This window comes from Ambystoma mexicanum, chromosome 5q (genome assembly GCF_040938575.1).
Source record: "Ambystoma mexicanum isolate Mex_15411 chromosome 5q, UKY_AmexF1_1, whole genome shotgun sequence".
NCBI classification, from domain to species: domain Eukaryota; kingdom Metazoa; phylum Chordata; class Amphibia; order Caudata; family Ambystomatidae; genus Ambystoma; species Ambystoma mexicanum.
The window spans coordinates 122,648,500-122,663,889 of NC_090933.1; the positions used below are offsets into that span (position 1 = coordinate 122,648,500).

At 45.4% G+C, this 15,390-nt stretch overlaps 1 protein-coding gene across 6 annotated transcripts in view; it reads left to right on the top strand.

Annotated features, from left to right (window-relative positions):
• The window catches only part of FHOD3 (formin homology 2 domain containing 3), a 1,524,242-nt gene that overhangs the window by 1,463,219 nt on the left and 45,633 nt on the right, over positions 1-15,390 (top strand). For 3 of the 6 annotated variants that reach the window (XM_069620636.1, XM_069620638.1, XM_069620639.1), the window contains 3 exons: positions 2,108-2,298; positions 3,238-3,430; positions 14,342-14,365. In XM_069620636.1, coding sequence (XP_069476737.1) covers positions 2,108-2,298; positions 3,238-3,430; positions 14,342-14,365 — 408 coding nt within the window. The remainder of the gene's footprint in view (positions 1-2,107; positions 2,299-3,237; positions 3,431-14,341; positions 14,366-15,390) is intronic. The other 3 variants (XM_069620637.1, XM_069620640.1, XM_069620641.1) reach the window with 1 other exon arrangement.

The following is a 15,390-nucleotide window of genomic DNA, read 5'->3' on the forward strand; positions in this document are numbered from 1 at the left end:
TCTTCCATAAATACTTAAAATAGCAAAACATTTTAATTTCAAACCAGCCAGCATTGACACTTTTGCAGAATACAAATCCTTAGAATATCGAAGGCCTCCATTGGATCTAAGAGTATTTCCTTTGTTTATGAACTGCATCCACCACAATCACCAAAGGGCCATCATGCTTTGACAAGTCTCTGTTCATTTCCAATGCTCTTCATGTTAGTACATTGTTGCCAAATATATAGTACCGAGCCAACAACCCCATATGCTCTTGAGCAACTATTCCCAATATTGAGTAAAGGTAACTGTAGCTGATGGGGTTTAAATCCCATATTTGAAAGATAGTGTAAGAACTGTCCTCTATTTCCTATATTTGAACATTTCATTCTAAGGCTTGGTGGTAATATTAAAAAAGACATTGAATAGCAGGATGAGCATAGAATGGGGTTGCGAGCAAGACAATGGTGTCCCAGATTTGCTCGGAGAGTAAATATGGACACATTTGGTGAGGCAAGAAGGTTGGCGTGCAGACATAGAAGGGCTTGGATAATTGATTCACGTGCTGCAAAATGTCAGGTGTTGTAAAACGACCAACACGTCTAAAAAAAAAAATCACCATCAAAATTCAATGCACATTCTTTATTTTATTCTCACAAGGCTGAGTTAAAGTAAATGCAGATGAAGAAACAAGACTCGATACAACAGAGAAGGTGCATTAATGATATGCTTCAAAATTTGAGAATTTATCAAACGTGCCCAGGAGCACGCTGAAGGAGAATAATGGGCAATGAACTGTCATGCATTTTGATTAAAATGTGGCTCCAATAAACGTTCAGCTGGTGAAAATAGAGGCATCGTTGCATTGATTCGAGGACATTGCTGATGCATCTTCATACAGCACTCCACATGTGCTAAGCAAAAGGGCAGAAGGAAACAAGGAACTGAAAGAGGATAAGAGAAAGGAGGAGTGCAGGAGTCTTCACCGATCAGCCCACTTTTCCAGAATGTTCCTGGAAGGTTCATATTTCCCGGCTGTGACCGTTATTAGGCACAGGGGACACATATCTCACCACTTCAGAGGAGTAGAGCAGGTGGTTGAGCAGCACCAGCAGCGGAGGCTGCAGCGTGTGGCTGCACCACACCTGTGAGGGATTATTCCTGTACCGCAAGTGTTTCACACCCATATTCTCAAATTTAAGACTAGGAGGAGGCTGGCCCCCACTGTCCCTACTGGATCTCAGTTAGGTTTAAAGTGGCAGAGGTGGATTTGGGGCAAACTGCAGAAAAAGTGGGTTATCCCGCAGTAACAAAACCTACAAGGCTCCAAATTCTAGTTGTAGCTTCTAGATGTTGCCCCAAGTACACTTTTCATCCTTCTGTATGCAGATGCAGACCATAGAGTCCTCTTTCTTTTGTCATACTGGTCTCAGTACAGTTCACGATGGAAAACACAAGTTAGGTATTGGATACTAAGGGGGTCATTACGAGGTTGGAGGTAGCCAAGGAGCTATTAGCACCATGGCTACCCCCATACTGCATACCGGGTCTGGGTTCCCTGAATGGGAAAATACCAGGACATTCCAACCTTGGAGGACCTAGTATTTCCCCATTCAGGGAACCCATCCCCATTCCAATTCGAGCCCCCATAGGGCTCAATGGGAATGGGGACCATGCTAACAACGGGCCCGTTAACAACGGGCCAGTTGTTAGCATGCTGGTTCTTTAGCGGGTCCCGCTAAGGGCGCCTGGTAAAACCAGACCCGCTAAAGGACCTCGTAATGGGTTGGTAAGCTGTTGATGGGTCCGGCACCTTTACCGGCGCGGTTAACCCCGTACCGCTGCACTTGGAATGAGGTCCTAAGTCTCAGCTTAACCGTGGTCCCATTTTCTGCAGCAATATAGACATTGTTTCTTTAATCCAGGCTGTGATGGTGAGGATGGAATAAGGTGAGTGTTCCCCTGGCAGAACTTAAAACATCAGTCCCTCTTGTCTGGCTAACAACCAGGTCATTTCTATTTGCTGTTCCACTGCACATTTTATCCTTTATTTTCCAATTGATAATCCTTAGCTCACGGACAGAGATAAAGAAGAGTGCATAACTCTGCTTTTGAATGATTTCAGGTGGACTTTGATCAGCTGCAGGATAATCTCTCTCAAATGGAAAGGAGATGCAAAGCCTCCTGGGATCACCTCAAGGCCATTGCAAAGCATGAAATGAAGCCAGTCCTGAAGCAGAAGATGTCTGAGTTTCTGAAAGACTGCGCCGAAAGGATCATCATTTTAAAAATCGTCCATAGAAGGATCATCAACAGGTACTGCACCAGGCCCAGCAACTTTGAAACTCCAATTGATCAAGATTCTGGCATGTATATGATGGGTGAAGTGTGAGTGTGCATCTATTAGACTAAAGCATTCTGGTGACACCCAATTGCACGCAATGACCTTGTTTATTGTTTTCCGTACTGTCAATGGGTGTGCTACCTCGTCATGCATCAGTATTATTTAAGTGAAACTTAAAGCCACTCATCTGCTTTATGGGACGCAAACCGCCAGCCATTTCTCCATTTTTGACTAAGTGTTGTTTCTAGGTTTAGGTGCAACCACCTAGACAGCAAAGGGTTTGGGCGTGTAACCAAATGCAATAAATAAATAAATCTAATTGAGACTGAACTGGGGGTAAAGGGTGGTGCTCAGATTTGGCCCAGTGGAATATTTGTGAATGGAGCCATGCATTGTTCCTGCAATTCTTCGCCCACTGCAGGCCAGTGTCTCAGACTCACAATAGCGTTTCTAACTTGAATGGGGTCGGACGTGTGCACATGTGAGTCCTCTGAATAGCAAGTGCTTGCTTACATGCCAAATAAACACAGAGGATCTGTAGTACGAGCGCACTCTTGGGACCAGACTGAAATGTTCTTGTAAACAGAGCAGGAATTCTTGTAAGTGGAACCCACTCCAGTTCAAAGAGAAACAGCCGCATGTTTTGATCATATCTTGCTCATCAACATGTAGGAATGGGGTGAGCTAAGATGTCACAGAACTGACTTTAATTCCTCTAGGCCGTCCTAATTAATCCATTACCGCGGCATTTAAGACATCTGTGAAAAACGTTTGAACTTCAGCTTAGAGAAGGATGGCGATTAAAGAAAAGGCAGGCCTTTTGTTATGACTGCTCGTCTGGAACTATATTGTGTCTTGAGCTCAAGTGAAAATGGACCGCTGGTTTTGAGTCAAAGTTTTCCTTGTTGCAGGTTCCACTCTTTTCTGCTGTTCATGGGCCACTCGCCCTACATGATCCGCGAGGTGAACATCCACAAGTTCTGCAAAATCATCAGCGAATTTGCCCTCGAGTACCGAACCACCAGGGACAGGGTACTACAGCAAAAACAGAAACGCGCCAACCACAGGGAACGAAACAAGACCAGGGGCAAGATGATCACAGATGTAAGTTGAAGATGTGTGTGTTTGTTGGGAGGCATTGGGAGGGTGTGGGGCGAGGGAGGTACTGTAATGGCCATGGCAAAACCTCTCTATTTTAGGAATAAGGTTTTGGGTATATCTATGCTACTGGCTCCACACAATGATTATACTATTACAATTGAAACCAGAAATGTGTTATTTACATTCAATTTTCTGTTTTGTATAATGTGCATCAGATTTGACCATAATCCATTATTCTGGTTTCAAGCAATGACAATCATTTTTCAAATCTTCCTTGTTTGAAAAGAGTGCTCTTTCGTATCTTGGAAGGATTACATCACCAGGCTCTTTGCCGCTATTTACCAGTGGTTGCTGTTTCCAAAGGTGGTATCATGTCTTAAAAGGTGAAAGTGATATCACTTTGAAAATCTGACCCCCTAATAAGCAGGAACGATGAGGAGCAGCACTAGCCTGTGTGTTAAATGGATGGCGCCTCTTTAATGTGATAGAATTTCACAAAAATGAACTCTTCTTTGAAATCAAACAACAGCGGGGTGCCAATTCACAAAAACATTTTCTACCCTCGTGCGTGTGCAGGACACGTGTAAGTGGAGAAAACATCTGCATTCTACATGTGAACTGATCCACAAATTCAATCAATCTGCGAGATGTGACAAGGTCACCTGCTCATTGGCCTTGACGGTATCAGGTAATATTATCCCCATATATATGGTTGCCGTAAATAATATCGCCGGGAAAAGGTTGTGGCGATATTATATGGGTGACCATATATATAGGGACAGGGGCCAAAAAAAAATAAGAAAAAAAAAGTTTTGGGGTTGCGGGGGTGGCCCCCGCATGTTCCATGCAATAATATCGCCACAAAAAACGGCAATTTTTCGGCAATATTTTTGCATGGTGAGATTTTTGTGGCGACATTATTACATGGAACCGCCTTGACATTGCGCTGGATATGTCTGGAGGCCACGGTGAACCACCTTCTCCATGGTGCAAACTCAGTGGGTGGTAAGCAGAGGATCCGCCAAAGCACCCTTAGCCCTTCGTTATTGACTCCAGGGGAGCTGGTTTGCCTAATCTAGGGAAGGGTCCTCAGGAGGATAATTGGGGTGAGAGGTGCCCACTTAATGGAGGGGCAGAATGGAGCTTTTTCTGTACTCCCAAATGATGAAAATCCAAGAAAAGGCCCATGAGTAATAGTTTCCCCCTTGCACCGTTAGCACATGCTTTTACACAACTGCCGGGCCACGTATAAAGAGCAGGACTGCGCAGTCAGCTCAGCACAGCATGGAATCCGAACTAGCGCTAACCGGAAATTCTATGACAGCCATTATAATATTAGGATACTCATGGGCACCCTCTATGAGGCACTGCTAGTGCTGGTGAGGAACACAGGTTCTTGCAGGGTCAAAGGGAGGATGTTGATTCGAGTTTGAGGGCAGCAATAATTATATGAGCTGATCTATCTCTATCAGCCGCCTATGAGTGTTTCGTTCCTTTAGACCAGGCACCTTTCACTGTCTTTTGTGTTGAAGCATCCTTCCCTTCACAGTTCTGTATAGAGTTAACTCCTCTTAGGTTGTACACAGTACACTGTCCTACAGACCATCTTCAAACCCACCTAAACTTTAAAACGGCATTGCCCAGGTTTCATGAATCCTTACCAAGAAAAGAAACTCTGATGGCCTGACAGAAGGACCACTTTGGGGAATATACACGCCCATGGCTGAATAGGCTGTCTTACGCAATGTTGTCATTTGCTTTCCTTCTGATCCTTCCAATAGCAGAATACATCTTGAGAACCGGCATCTGCTTGTTGGTGTTGTCTGTACCCCCCTGCTCTTGACACTGTGTGCACATGCTGGGGATGAACTCATTAGCATCACATGGATTTTGCCTGTGCTGGCATAATCTTTGAATCAGACCTAACAATAATATTGTAAGGTTTGCTGTTCCTTATCTTGGACTACCATGCTACTTACATTTCTTAAGGATTTTAGGAGGCATGTAAAGCAAACATGTTTTCGTGCATTTGGTTTGAAACATGGCAGCCGTATTTTTTTAAAAAGAGATGAGGTCTCCACTCAAATGGAGGAGCGTGTCCCTGTTCCTGTGTAATTTCCACTCCCTCTTGTTTTCTTCAATTCCCTGCAATTTAATATGACGCCAACAACACATTGGGCCTCATTACGACCCTTGCGGTCCCGTAATGAAGGGTGCCTGTACAGGACCGGCACCCTTCTTTACGGGAGCGCTGATTACGAGGTTCCCTTTGTGGGACTCGGAACACACGTCTGGTAAAACCAGACATCCTTTCCGGGTCCCGCGAGGGGAATAGGGAGGTAATAACAGGCCATTTGTAATGTGCCCGTTATTACCTCCCTCCCCATTCCCATTGAGCCCTATGGGGGCTCAAATGGGAATAGGGAATGGTTCCTTCAAGGAGGAATTACCGGGTCCTCCAATGTTGGAATGGCCTGGTTATTCCTCGTTGAAGGAACCCGGTAATGGAGCCCAGTTTGGAGGCAGCCATGGGGCTAATAGCACCATGGCTGCCTCCAAACTCCTAATGAGGCCCATTGTATTTAATTTGCATTCATTTCATTGGGACAGAAGCATATGTTGCTCAGAAGTATTGGCGTGAACCCGGATGGAGCAATCCTGTAGCTGGGAGATTGATATAGAGTCATGGCACGTTTGTTGGTGCATAAGCTTGATTGTGATTAGGACTGAGCTGGACACCGTAAATTGGACCGAATGATAGAGCATGTTTACATCTGATGCAAAATAAACCACTGTATCCACCTAAATAGATAGTCTACTGGAGATGGTGATAGTGATTGAAAGTGGAGATAATAGTATTACTGGAATCTGGGGATCACCCAAGGGAGAGAATGGGGTTCTTCATGGCATAATAGAAGCTCGATAAAGTGTGGCTTTCATAGATTCCTTCGGTAGGGCGTTCCGATTGGATAAAAGAGAGTGAAGGAGCATAATTGAGAGGTGTCACAGGATGGATGGGGTTAGTTAGGTTGAAAGATGCCTTCGAGGAAGGGACATGAAGGGGGAATAGCAGGTGTTGGAGTCATCAATGTAGTGGCCAACCCAGCCAATTAAAGCATGTCCTGGCAAGAAGACGGAGATTAAAGAGGGAGGTCATTCTGCACAGATAACCACCTCACAAGAAGGCAGTGTGGGGGAGGTGGGGGGGTGTGGGTCGTGGGAAACAAAGTGTAGTATGTTTGAGAAGCAAACAAGTAGATTTGGAGCCCCAAAAAGAGTTTGGACCAGTAACCCAAACTGTTTAAGACTAGAAAGAAGATTAGCAGCCAGAGGTGATGGAGATAGACCTTCCAGCCAATCAGTGAGCTCAGAATGATGTGGGCCTTACCTCATGATATGGGGTGAAATCTGAACCTCCCTGCTGAGTGACACACCACCTGCCTGTCTTTACCACCTTACCACCCAACGCTCAACCTACTCCTGCTTTTCTCTGCCAGTGTGCTCACCCCCACTTACTTTGCCACCTCCCCAGAGACCCCTCCCATACCCAGTGACTACCATGAAAAGGCAGAAGGGGCTAGGAGTAGTGCCTTTTTACTTGGTGGCCATTTTGTTTTGAAGATGTGTTACTTGTGAAACGGTTGCTTTTCCAAACTTGAAAATAAAACCTTTTCTACCCCAGACAGCATTACGGGATGCTAATAGCGAAAACTCTCTCAGGGAGTTACCAGGTGGTCTTTGCCACCTGGTAACTACATCAGGAACAGCGATTATAAGGCAGTAAAATGATTGCTAACTGAATGTATTGGTAGATTGGAAGGTGAGATAGGGCTGATTTCCTGCTGTTTCGCAGGTTGGGCCTTGCAACCATGGCCATGAAGTGATCAATTGTTGAAGTTTAAGGTCACTGTGAAAGAGGACCCCTGATTGCCAGTAATGGGGATGGGGTCACAGTCATACTGTTTTCAAAAATAGGTGTGTAGTTGCTTCATGCAAGAGTGCCTTTCTATCCCATGCAGTCTGTTTTGCAATGACAGTCCCTAAAGCAGAGATACAAACCTGCATCTTTCTTCTATCATCCCTTTCTATTTATGAATATTTTTTCTGTTTCACTACCCCTTGGCTGTTGAGTCTGCTGTCTGCAATGCACAGGTTCTGAGTGAATAGATGCATTGAGTGACTAGCCAGACAGTGCTTCTACCGAGAAAGACTATTGCTGGTGAAGTACTCATTTGGAAATAGCCATGCAAAATAGAGGGTACACAGTTTCACGGAATTAATGGAACAAGGACTAAAGAACCAGCAGTGGGGGAGCAGGAGAGGAGGAATAACAAGCACATAGTACATGCATTTATAGCCTCAGATCTAGAGCCCAGAGTAAACAATGTAGGGTCATGTCTTAAAGCTTGTTTCAAGACATCCTTTTCTGATTCGTCCATGGGGCCCTGCCACTTTTACGACTTACATTAGTCTTTTTTCAATTATAGGGTGTGGGGTCATCTTTCATTTGGCTTGTCCATTTATTTTTAGTTCTTCCTGCGGTTTATTTCCCGTTGAACATTTTATTGCGCATTCTAGTCACTCGGCCAGATGATTGCAACACAAGAGGAATTTTAACAGGATGGGACAATAGAACCAGAAATGCATCTTCTTTACCTGCTGTAAAACTGGGGATAGTTGCGAGAAGCATTCCATTGACGTGCGGCATTACAATAACACGGCGTCCCTACAACAAACTATGCCCTTAAAAAGCAAGTCTATCTATTGAGCCAGCTACTGACACGGCCCTATTTGGTTCAGCTGCAGCCTGTAGTACAGTGAGATCTTGAACCGAGCCAATCAGCTGGAGCTCCATTGAGAGAAACTCCATGCATAGTCGCCTGTGACTGGAGAACAGTAGAGAGAAACTCCATGCACAGTCTCCCGTGGCGGGAGAACAGTAGAGAGAAACTCCATGCACAGTCTCCCGTGGCGGGAGAACAGTAGAGAGAAACTACATGCGCAGTCGCCCGTGGCGGGAGACTAGCAGAGAGAAACTCCATGCACAGTCTCCTGTGGCAGGAGAACAGTAGAGAGAAAATCTATGCAGTCTCCCGTGGCGGGAGACCAGTAGAGAGAAACTCCATGCGCAGTCTCCCATGGCGGGAGACCAGTAGAGAGAAACTCCATGCACAGTCTCCTCTGGCGGCAGAACAATAGAGAGAAACTCTATGCAAAGTGTCACGTGGCGGGAGACCAGTAGAGAGAAACTACATGCACAGTCTCCCGTGGCGGGAGAACAGTAGAGAGAAACTCCATGCACAGTCGCCCGTGGCGGGAGACTAGCAGAGAGAAACTCCATGCACAGTCTCCCGTGGCGGGAGAACAGTAGAGAGAAAATCTATGCACAGTCTCCCGTGGCGGGAGACCAGTAGAGAGAAACTCCATGCACAGTCTCCAGTGGCAGGAGAACAGTAGAGGGAAACTCTATGCACAGTCTCCCGTGGTGAGAGACCAGTAGAGAGAAACTCCATGCACAGTCTCCCGTGGCAGGAGAACAGTAGAGAGAAAATCTATGCAGTCTCCCGTGGCGGGAGACCAGTAGAGAGAAACTCCATGCACGGTCTCCCGTGGTGGGAGACCAGTAGAGAGAAACTCCATGCACAGTCTCCCATGGCAGGAGAACAGTAGAGAGAAAATCAATGCACAGTCTCCCGTGGCGGGAGACCAGTAGAGAGAAACTCCATGCACAGTCTCCCATGGCGGGAGACCAGTAGAGAGAAACTCCATGCACGGTCTCCCGTGGTGGGAGACCAGTAGAGAGAAACTCCATGCACAGTCTCCTCTGGCGGCAGAACAATAGAGAGAAACTCTATGCACAGTCTCACGTGGCGGGAGACCAGTAGAGAGAAACTACATGCACAGTCTTCCGTGGCGGGAGAACAGTAGAGAGAAACTCCATGCACAGTCGCCCGTGGCGGGAGACTAGCAGAGAGAAACTCCATGCACAGTCTCCCGTGGCGGGAGAACAGTAGAGAGAAAATCTATGCACAGTCTCCCGTGGCGGGAGACCAGTAGAGAGAAAATCCATGCACAGTCTCCAGTGGCAGGAGAACAGTAGAGGGAAACTCTATGCACAGTCTCCCGTGGTGAGAGACCAGTAGAGAGAAACTCCATGCACAGTCTCCTGTGGCGGGAGAACAGTAGAGAGAAACTCTATGCACAGTCTCACGTGGCGGGAGACCAGTAGAGAGAAACTACATGCACAGTCTCCCATGGCGGGAGACCAGTAGAGAGAAACTCCATGCACAGTCTCTCGTGGCAGAAGATCATTAGAGAGAAACTCCATGCACAGTCTCCGGTGGCAGGAGAACAGTAGAGGGAAACTCTATGCACAATCTCCCGTGCCATCGCGCCCTCTTTCTTACCGTTATCTCTCGGCACCTTAGCTCCGATTGGCCGGTCAAACGAACCTGAAAGTTGTCAAAGAACTTCTTGTGAAACAGCCGTCCTGGCATTGCAAGAAGTGTTTTTATTTGTTCATGTTTGGATAGTTCAGCAAACCCTGGTATGATAACATACTTCACGATGGGCCTACATGTTTTTGATGGACGTTTGTTCGTCGTCCATGGCAGCGCATACTGCAGCCTGTTCCATACTGGTGTTCACCTTTCTAGAGAGGTGGGAAGAGGAAAGAAGGATGATGGCAGATTGTGAAGCGTTTCTTGAAGAGGTGGGTCTATTTTCAAGGACCCACAGAAATTGTTCAGATGTGGTTCCAGAGCACGTTCCTAATCCACTGGGAAGTTGCATCAATTTGAGTGTTTTTGGCGATAAAGAGTTAGGTGGGATGAAAAGGCTTGCTGCCTAGTACCAGCATGTTTGCAGAATGGCACCCTTGTTTCGTAAATAGGAAGTTCAGTACAGTGGCATTTGTTTGAAGCATACAGGCTTAAATGTGACGCAAGTGCGTGTACAAGGCCTTTTGTCCAATTAGAACATTTTGGTAAACCAGACAATTACTGGCAGTGGTAAGTGGGAGAGATGTCGTATGCTCGTGAAGTGGCAGAGCTGACGGGCAGGGTTGTGAGGGGTTGAAGAATGTGGGAAAAATGTATGAAGGATGAGGAAAAAAAGTGACCGTGAGGAAGAGAGTGGGCGAACAAGAGGAGTGAAGGGCGCAAAGCAGTCATGTGTGACACTAAAGACATGGATAATGTTGATTTCAATAAGCATGTAAATCGGAGGAACATCTATAATGATGCTGTCTACCCTGTTCTTGGTATTGCCCTGTTTCACCGCCAAGTGGTACTATGTCATGTGTTGCAAAGAGGCAGTCTTAGCTCAATTTCCACTTAGTGTGAGGGAAAGACCTTGGGACGGATACAGAGAGTTGAGGGGTGAGCATCTTCTGAATCGTCATGTTCGGACCGAGCAGCAGTCCAAATAGCATCATAAATGCCCCACCTTTGGCCACCTACCAGCCCAATCTAAAAATGATCATATAGGAGTATGCAGCCCCCCATTTCAACCACTGAACTCCAGTACTCCACAGATATGTTGGAATCAGTGGCACCAACAGAGAGGTGCCACAGAAAGGACCTCTGCTATTATTACTGTCTGACCTTTAAAGGTGTTTTATTTTTATTTGAATGAAATACTGGATGTAATTAAGAATGCATGACAAAAATAGATATCTGCATATATTTTGCTAGCTTAAAATACTCCACTTAGGAATGAGAATTACTTCAGTACTTCCTAAAACATTATTTTACAGAAAGAATTCGAAATATTAGCGAGCAAACTACTCCCATAAAAAGTCTTACCTGGAGCTCTGCCTACTAATGATGTCTTTCTATTTGTATTTTATTTATTTATATAGCGCACCAGGCCAAAGGGCATCCGGCTGCATGTCTTAGGTTACATGACATGTTGACATAGGCAAAGCAAGCGTGGAAATGTGCTCAATAATTGAGGAAGCATAGTATACAGGCATCTACAGAATCTTCAGTTGACAAGAAGACTGTTATGATGAACAAGGCAAATTAACAAACACAGTATTTACAAATAAAATAGGTAATCAGGTAATATAAGTGGAATGTTCAGGGCAGATTATGCGAAGAGGGTGAAGGCCCGGTTGGTAGCTGTTAGCGCTGGGATATGTCTTGCGTAGCCAGCCATAGCTTGGCCTTATTTTTAAAGACATTAAACGACGGTTGAGCTCTAAGAGGGTTTGGAAGTGAGTTCCAAAGTTTAGCTGCAAGGACTGGGAAACTCACCCCACTAGATCTCTGCAGTTTAAAGCGAGGCATGGACAGGCAGTTGGTCTGAGCAGTTCTAAGAGGTCTGTTGGGAGTGTGGTAGGCAGATCTGCAGGCCAGGTAGTTGGGTGATTGGTTGCCAAGGCATTTGTGTGTTAGAGCAAGAGTTTTGAGTGAGACTCTATGCGATACTGGAAGCCAATGGAGGCTCCTCCTGATGTCTGAAATGTGCTGATTCCTTGGGATGTTTAGTGCCGCTCTGATGGCGTTATTCTGTATAACCTGTAACTTGTTAAAATTGCTTTGATTAGTGCCTAGATAGGGGGCATTACAGTAGTCGATTTTAGTCATGCCCAAGGTCCTGGCTAGTGTAGTGCAGTTGGTTTGTGTGAGGAAGGGTCGGCTGGCTGTGATGAGCTTACAGGTGTAAGCTGCAGCCAAAGATACTGCATTGGTTTATCTCGACAGGGATACGGTGGAGTCAAGATAGATACCTAACGTTTTGGTGTCATTAGAGACTTTTATGGTGTTACCATCAATGACAAAGGATTTGAAAGACAGGTCTAGTTTGTTAAGCCTATGTTGAGAGCCTAAAATGAGAAGCTCCATCTTTTCGTCATTGAGACAAAGTTCGTGTTGAGCCATCCAAGCTTGGATGACTTGGTAGATGGTATTGATAGCTAGTGTGTCAACTGTGTGGTCACCCGTGATGTGAATGAGTATCTGAGTGTTGTCCGCGTAATTCGTGTAGGAGACACCAGATAGTCCAAGATATGAAACAGTGGTTTGGTAAACACATTGGAAAGTGTGGGGGAGACGCACAATCCTTGTGGTACCCCGCAAGGAAACGGATAGGGTTCCGCAGCAGCCGTAGTGGAGAAGACACTCATGGGTCTGTTCTCCAAGAATGAGCTGATCCATGCAGTAGCTTTGTCTGAAAAGTGAGCAGCTGATTTGAGATGTCGGCAGAGGATTTGCTGGTTAACCAAATCAAAAGCTGCTGATAGATCAAGGAGAAGTAGTAGGGCCAGCTTACCCTTGTCTTTCAAGTCTTCAATCTGAGTTTTTAAATCAATTAAGGCAGTTTCAGTTCCATGATGGGGTCGAAAAGCCGATTGTCTAAGGCCCAGAAGTTTGTTAGTTTCCAGATAGTCTTGGATCTGCAAGTAGGCTGCTCGATCCAAGATTTTTAGCAAAAAAGGCACAGTAGTGATTGGCCTATAGTTAGTGGGAATGCTAGCATCCAAAGTAGAATTTTTGAGAAGCGGGATGACCCATGCATCCTTCAGGTTATCTGGGACGATACCTCTGCTGAATGAAGAGTTTATAAAGGTGGTAATGAATGGGGATAAATTGTGTGAAGCCTCTTTAATAATAGGGGCAGGGCATAGATCACCCTGGCAGTTGTAGGGTTTGAGGTTATTGATGATATTTTCAATGTGAGTGGTACAGAGAGGCATAAAGCTGAATGGTTTATGAGTGTGGGTGTTGGGTATGGATTTGTTGAACAGGGATTTGCATTTCGGGTTGTTCTGGAGACACTTTTTTTTTGTCATTAATTTTGCCTTGGAGTGTAGCTATTTTGCCTAGGAGCACTTTCTGGATGTTGGCACACCAGGTGCTATCTTTAGTACACGTGTCAGGTGGGGTAACAGGGGATTCTAGTTCTTCTAAGATCTTGAACAGCTCTTTCGTATTTGATTTGGCTTGTAAGATACACTTGTTATAGGTGTCTTTTTTTGGCCTGTAGGATAGCATCTTTTTTGTAGTTCAGGGTGGCTAATGTCAGGCTAGCTTTGTTCACTTCAGAGGGTTTACTTTTCCAACAGGCTTCGAGATTACGTTTTTCTTTACGTAAGGCTCTCAACTGTGGTGTTAACCACGAGTTGAGGTGGGCACGTTGTTTAGGTTTCCTGGATTTCATAGGTGCGATAAGGTTGAGTGCTTTCAGTATGGTTTGGTTAAACAAGTCTACCAAAGCAGTAGGGTCAGTACAAGAAGAGGAGTGTTCGTTAAGAGCAGAAAGGAGGAGAGGGAGCAGTTTTTCGCATGTTATGTCCCTCTTATTTCTTGTGCACGTCGCAGGTGCAATGTCCTTCGTGGCGCATATGTTAGTAGCTAGGACGCTGAAGGTAATTAAGTGGTGGTCTGTCCAGGCACAAGGTTGTCAACAAGAGAGTCCGATAGGAAGTTGTTCCATTCTTCAGAGTAATTGTTAAGCTTGGATGAAGCAAGATGTTTTAGTCATACATTGTATGAGGCTGCAAGTGAGGGGGTCTGGCATTATGGTGCTTTCAACTCTGTAAGTACAGATTCCTAGGGTTCCCAGCGGAAGGTTATTTCAGAGAAAAACAAGTAGGACATCGGTAAAGGAGTACAATTGGGCTGTTCTGAAGTTCTACCATGCCCTCCTGACCTGCACAACTCTGCATGGTGGATAATTACAATCCCTGCACTTCCCTTGTGGAAGGAATTATCAGCACTGACATGGTTTCTCAAAGCCGACACTAACTCCTCCTGCAAGGACTTCTTCAGTAATCAGGATATTTGCTGTTTTGCCTCCTCCTTAAACCCTTTGCTCTGTTCTACATTTTCCACACTATCATTTCTGGACTTCATTCTTTCTTTCTCTCCCCTGTTCTGTTCTGTTCTGTCTGTCTTCCCCCCCTGGTAGACTGACGATGAAGATGATTTCGAGGTATGGATATTAACATACCACAAATGTCGTTTTGATCCTGTGTGGGGTGTTCTGTAACCCAAAGGCCTAAGAGCATTCTGAACTCCACAGTTCCTTGCTTTAAAGTGGGTTCTGTCTGCTTCAATGATGGCTTCCTTTCATAAACCATTTATTTCAAAAATAACAGAGTTTCCTGTTGATTGCCATGCTTGCTTGTACAGGTGGCTTATGCATGCTCTTCTATTAACCACTAACATTGTGTGTGTGTGTGTGCAAATCGAGATCCTCTATGCCTGTAATCGCGGTAGCGTTAGAACACCAGCATACTTGCCATCATGAAATATTCCAATCTGTAGGTGCTTATCCAGTCCTGTTTTTTATCTTTGCCTTCTGGGACTTGTAGTTCCACTTTTCCCATTATAAAAACTCAGACTACATGTCACAGAATGCAGGCTCCATCCCACCCAGAGTAACAAGCACAAAATGACCTTCTCTAGCATGAGTCACTCTGTTGGGGTATCCTGGACCCCTCCCAGCCATGCTTCTGACTGAATCCTGCCCACCAATGGCAGATGGCCTGGGACAGTACCCACAAGGCTGCATGAGTGCGAGGCATTGCCAATAGGTACAGGAGAAACAGGATTTTATAAATTAAGTCAGTGAGTGTCAATCACGCTCAAAAGAAGGGCCGGAGGGACACAGGTGGTCACTATGCTGCCCTGGTTCTCTTTCAATTCAGAAGATATGACCTTTTCACCTGTACTTCCTGCTGGGTGGAATATCCTCCCCTTTATTTGCTGGTCCTAGAAATGCATTAGCTCTGTTCTCTATGACCTTCAGCATGTGCCTGCACCTCAGGAGATCTGGTTCAAACTATTGCACAGACTATTCTTTCTAATGTGTACTGTGGAGCTTTTGTGTAGGTGCACAGTAAAGCATGTTATTTAGCGGACAATTTTCCGAAGTCAAGTTGTCCCTGTTTTCTGCAAATTGTAGGCCCTCTCGCCTGCCCCCCAAATCTTTTAGTGTGTCCCATAACAGGTAAA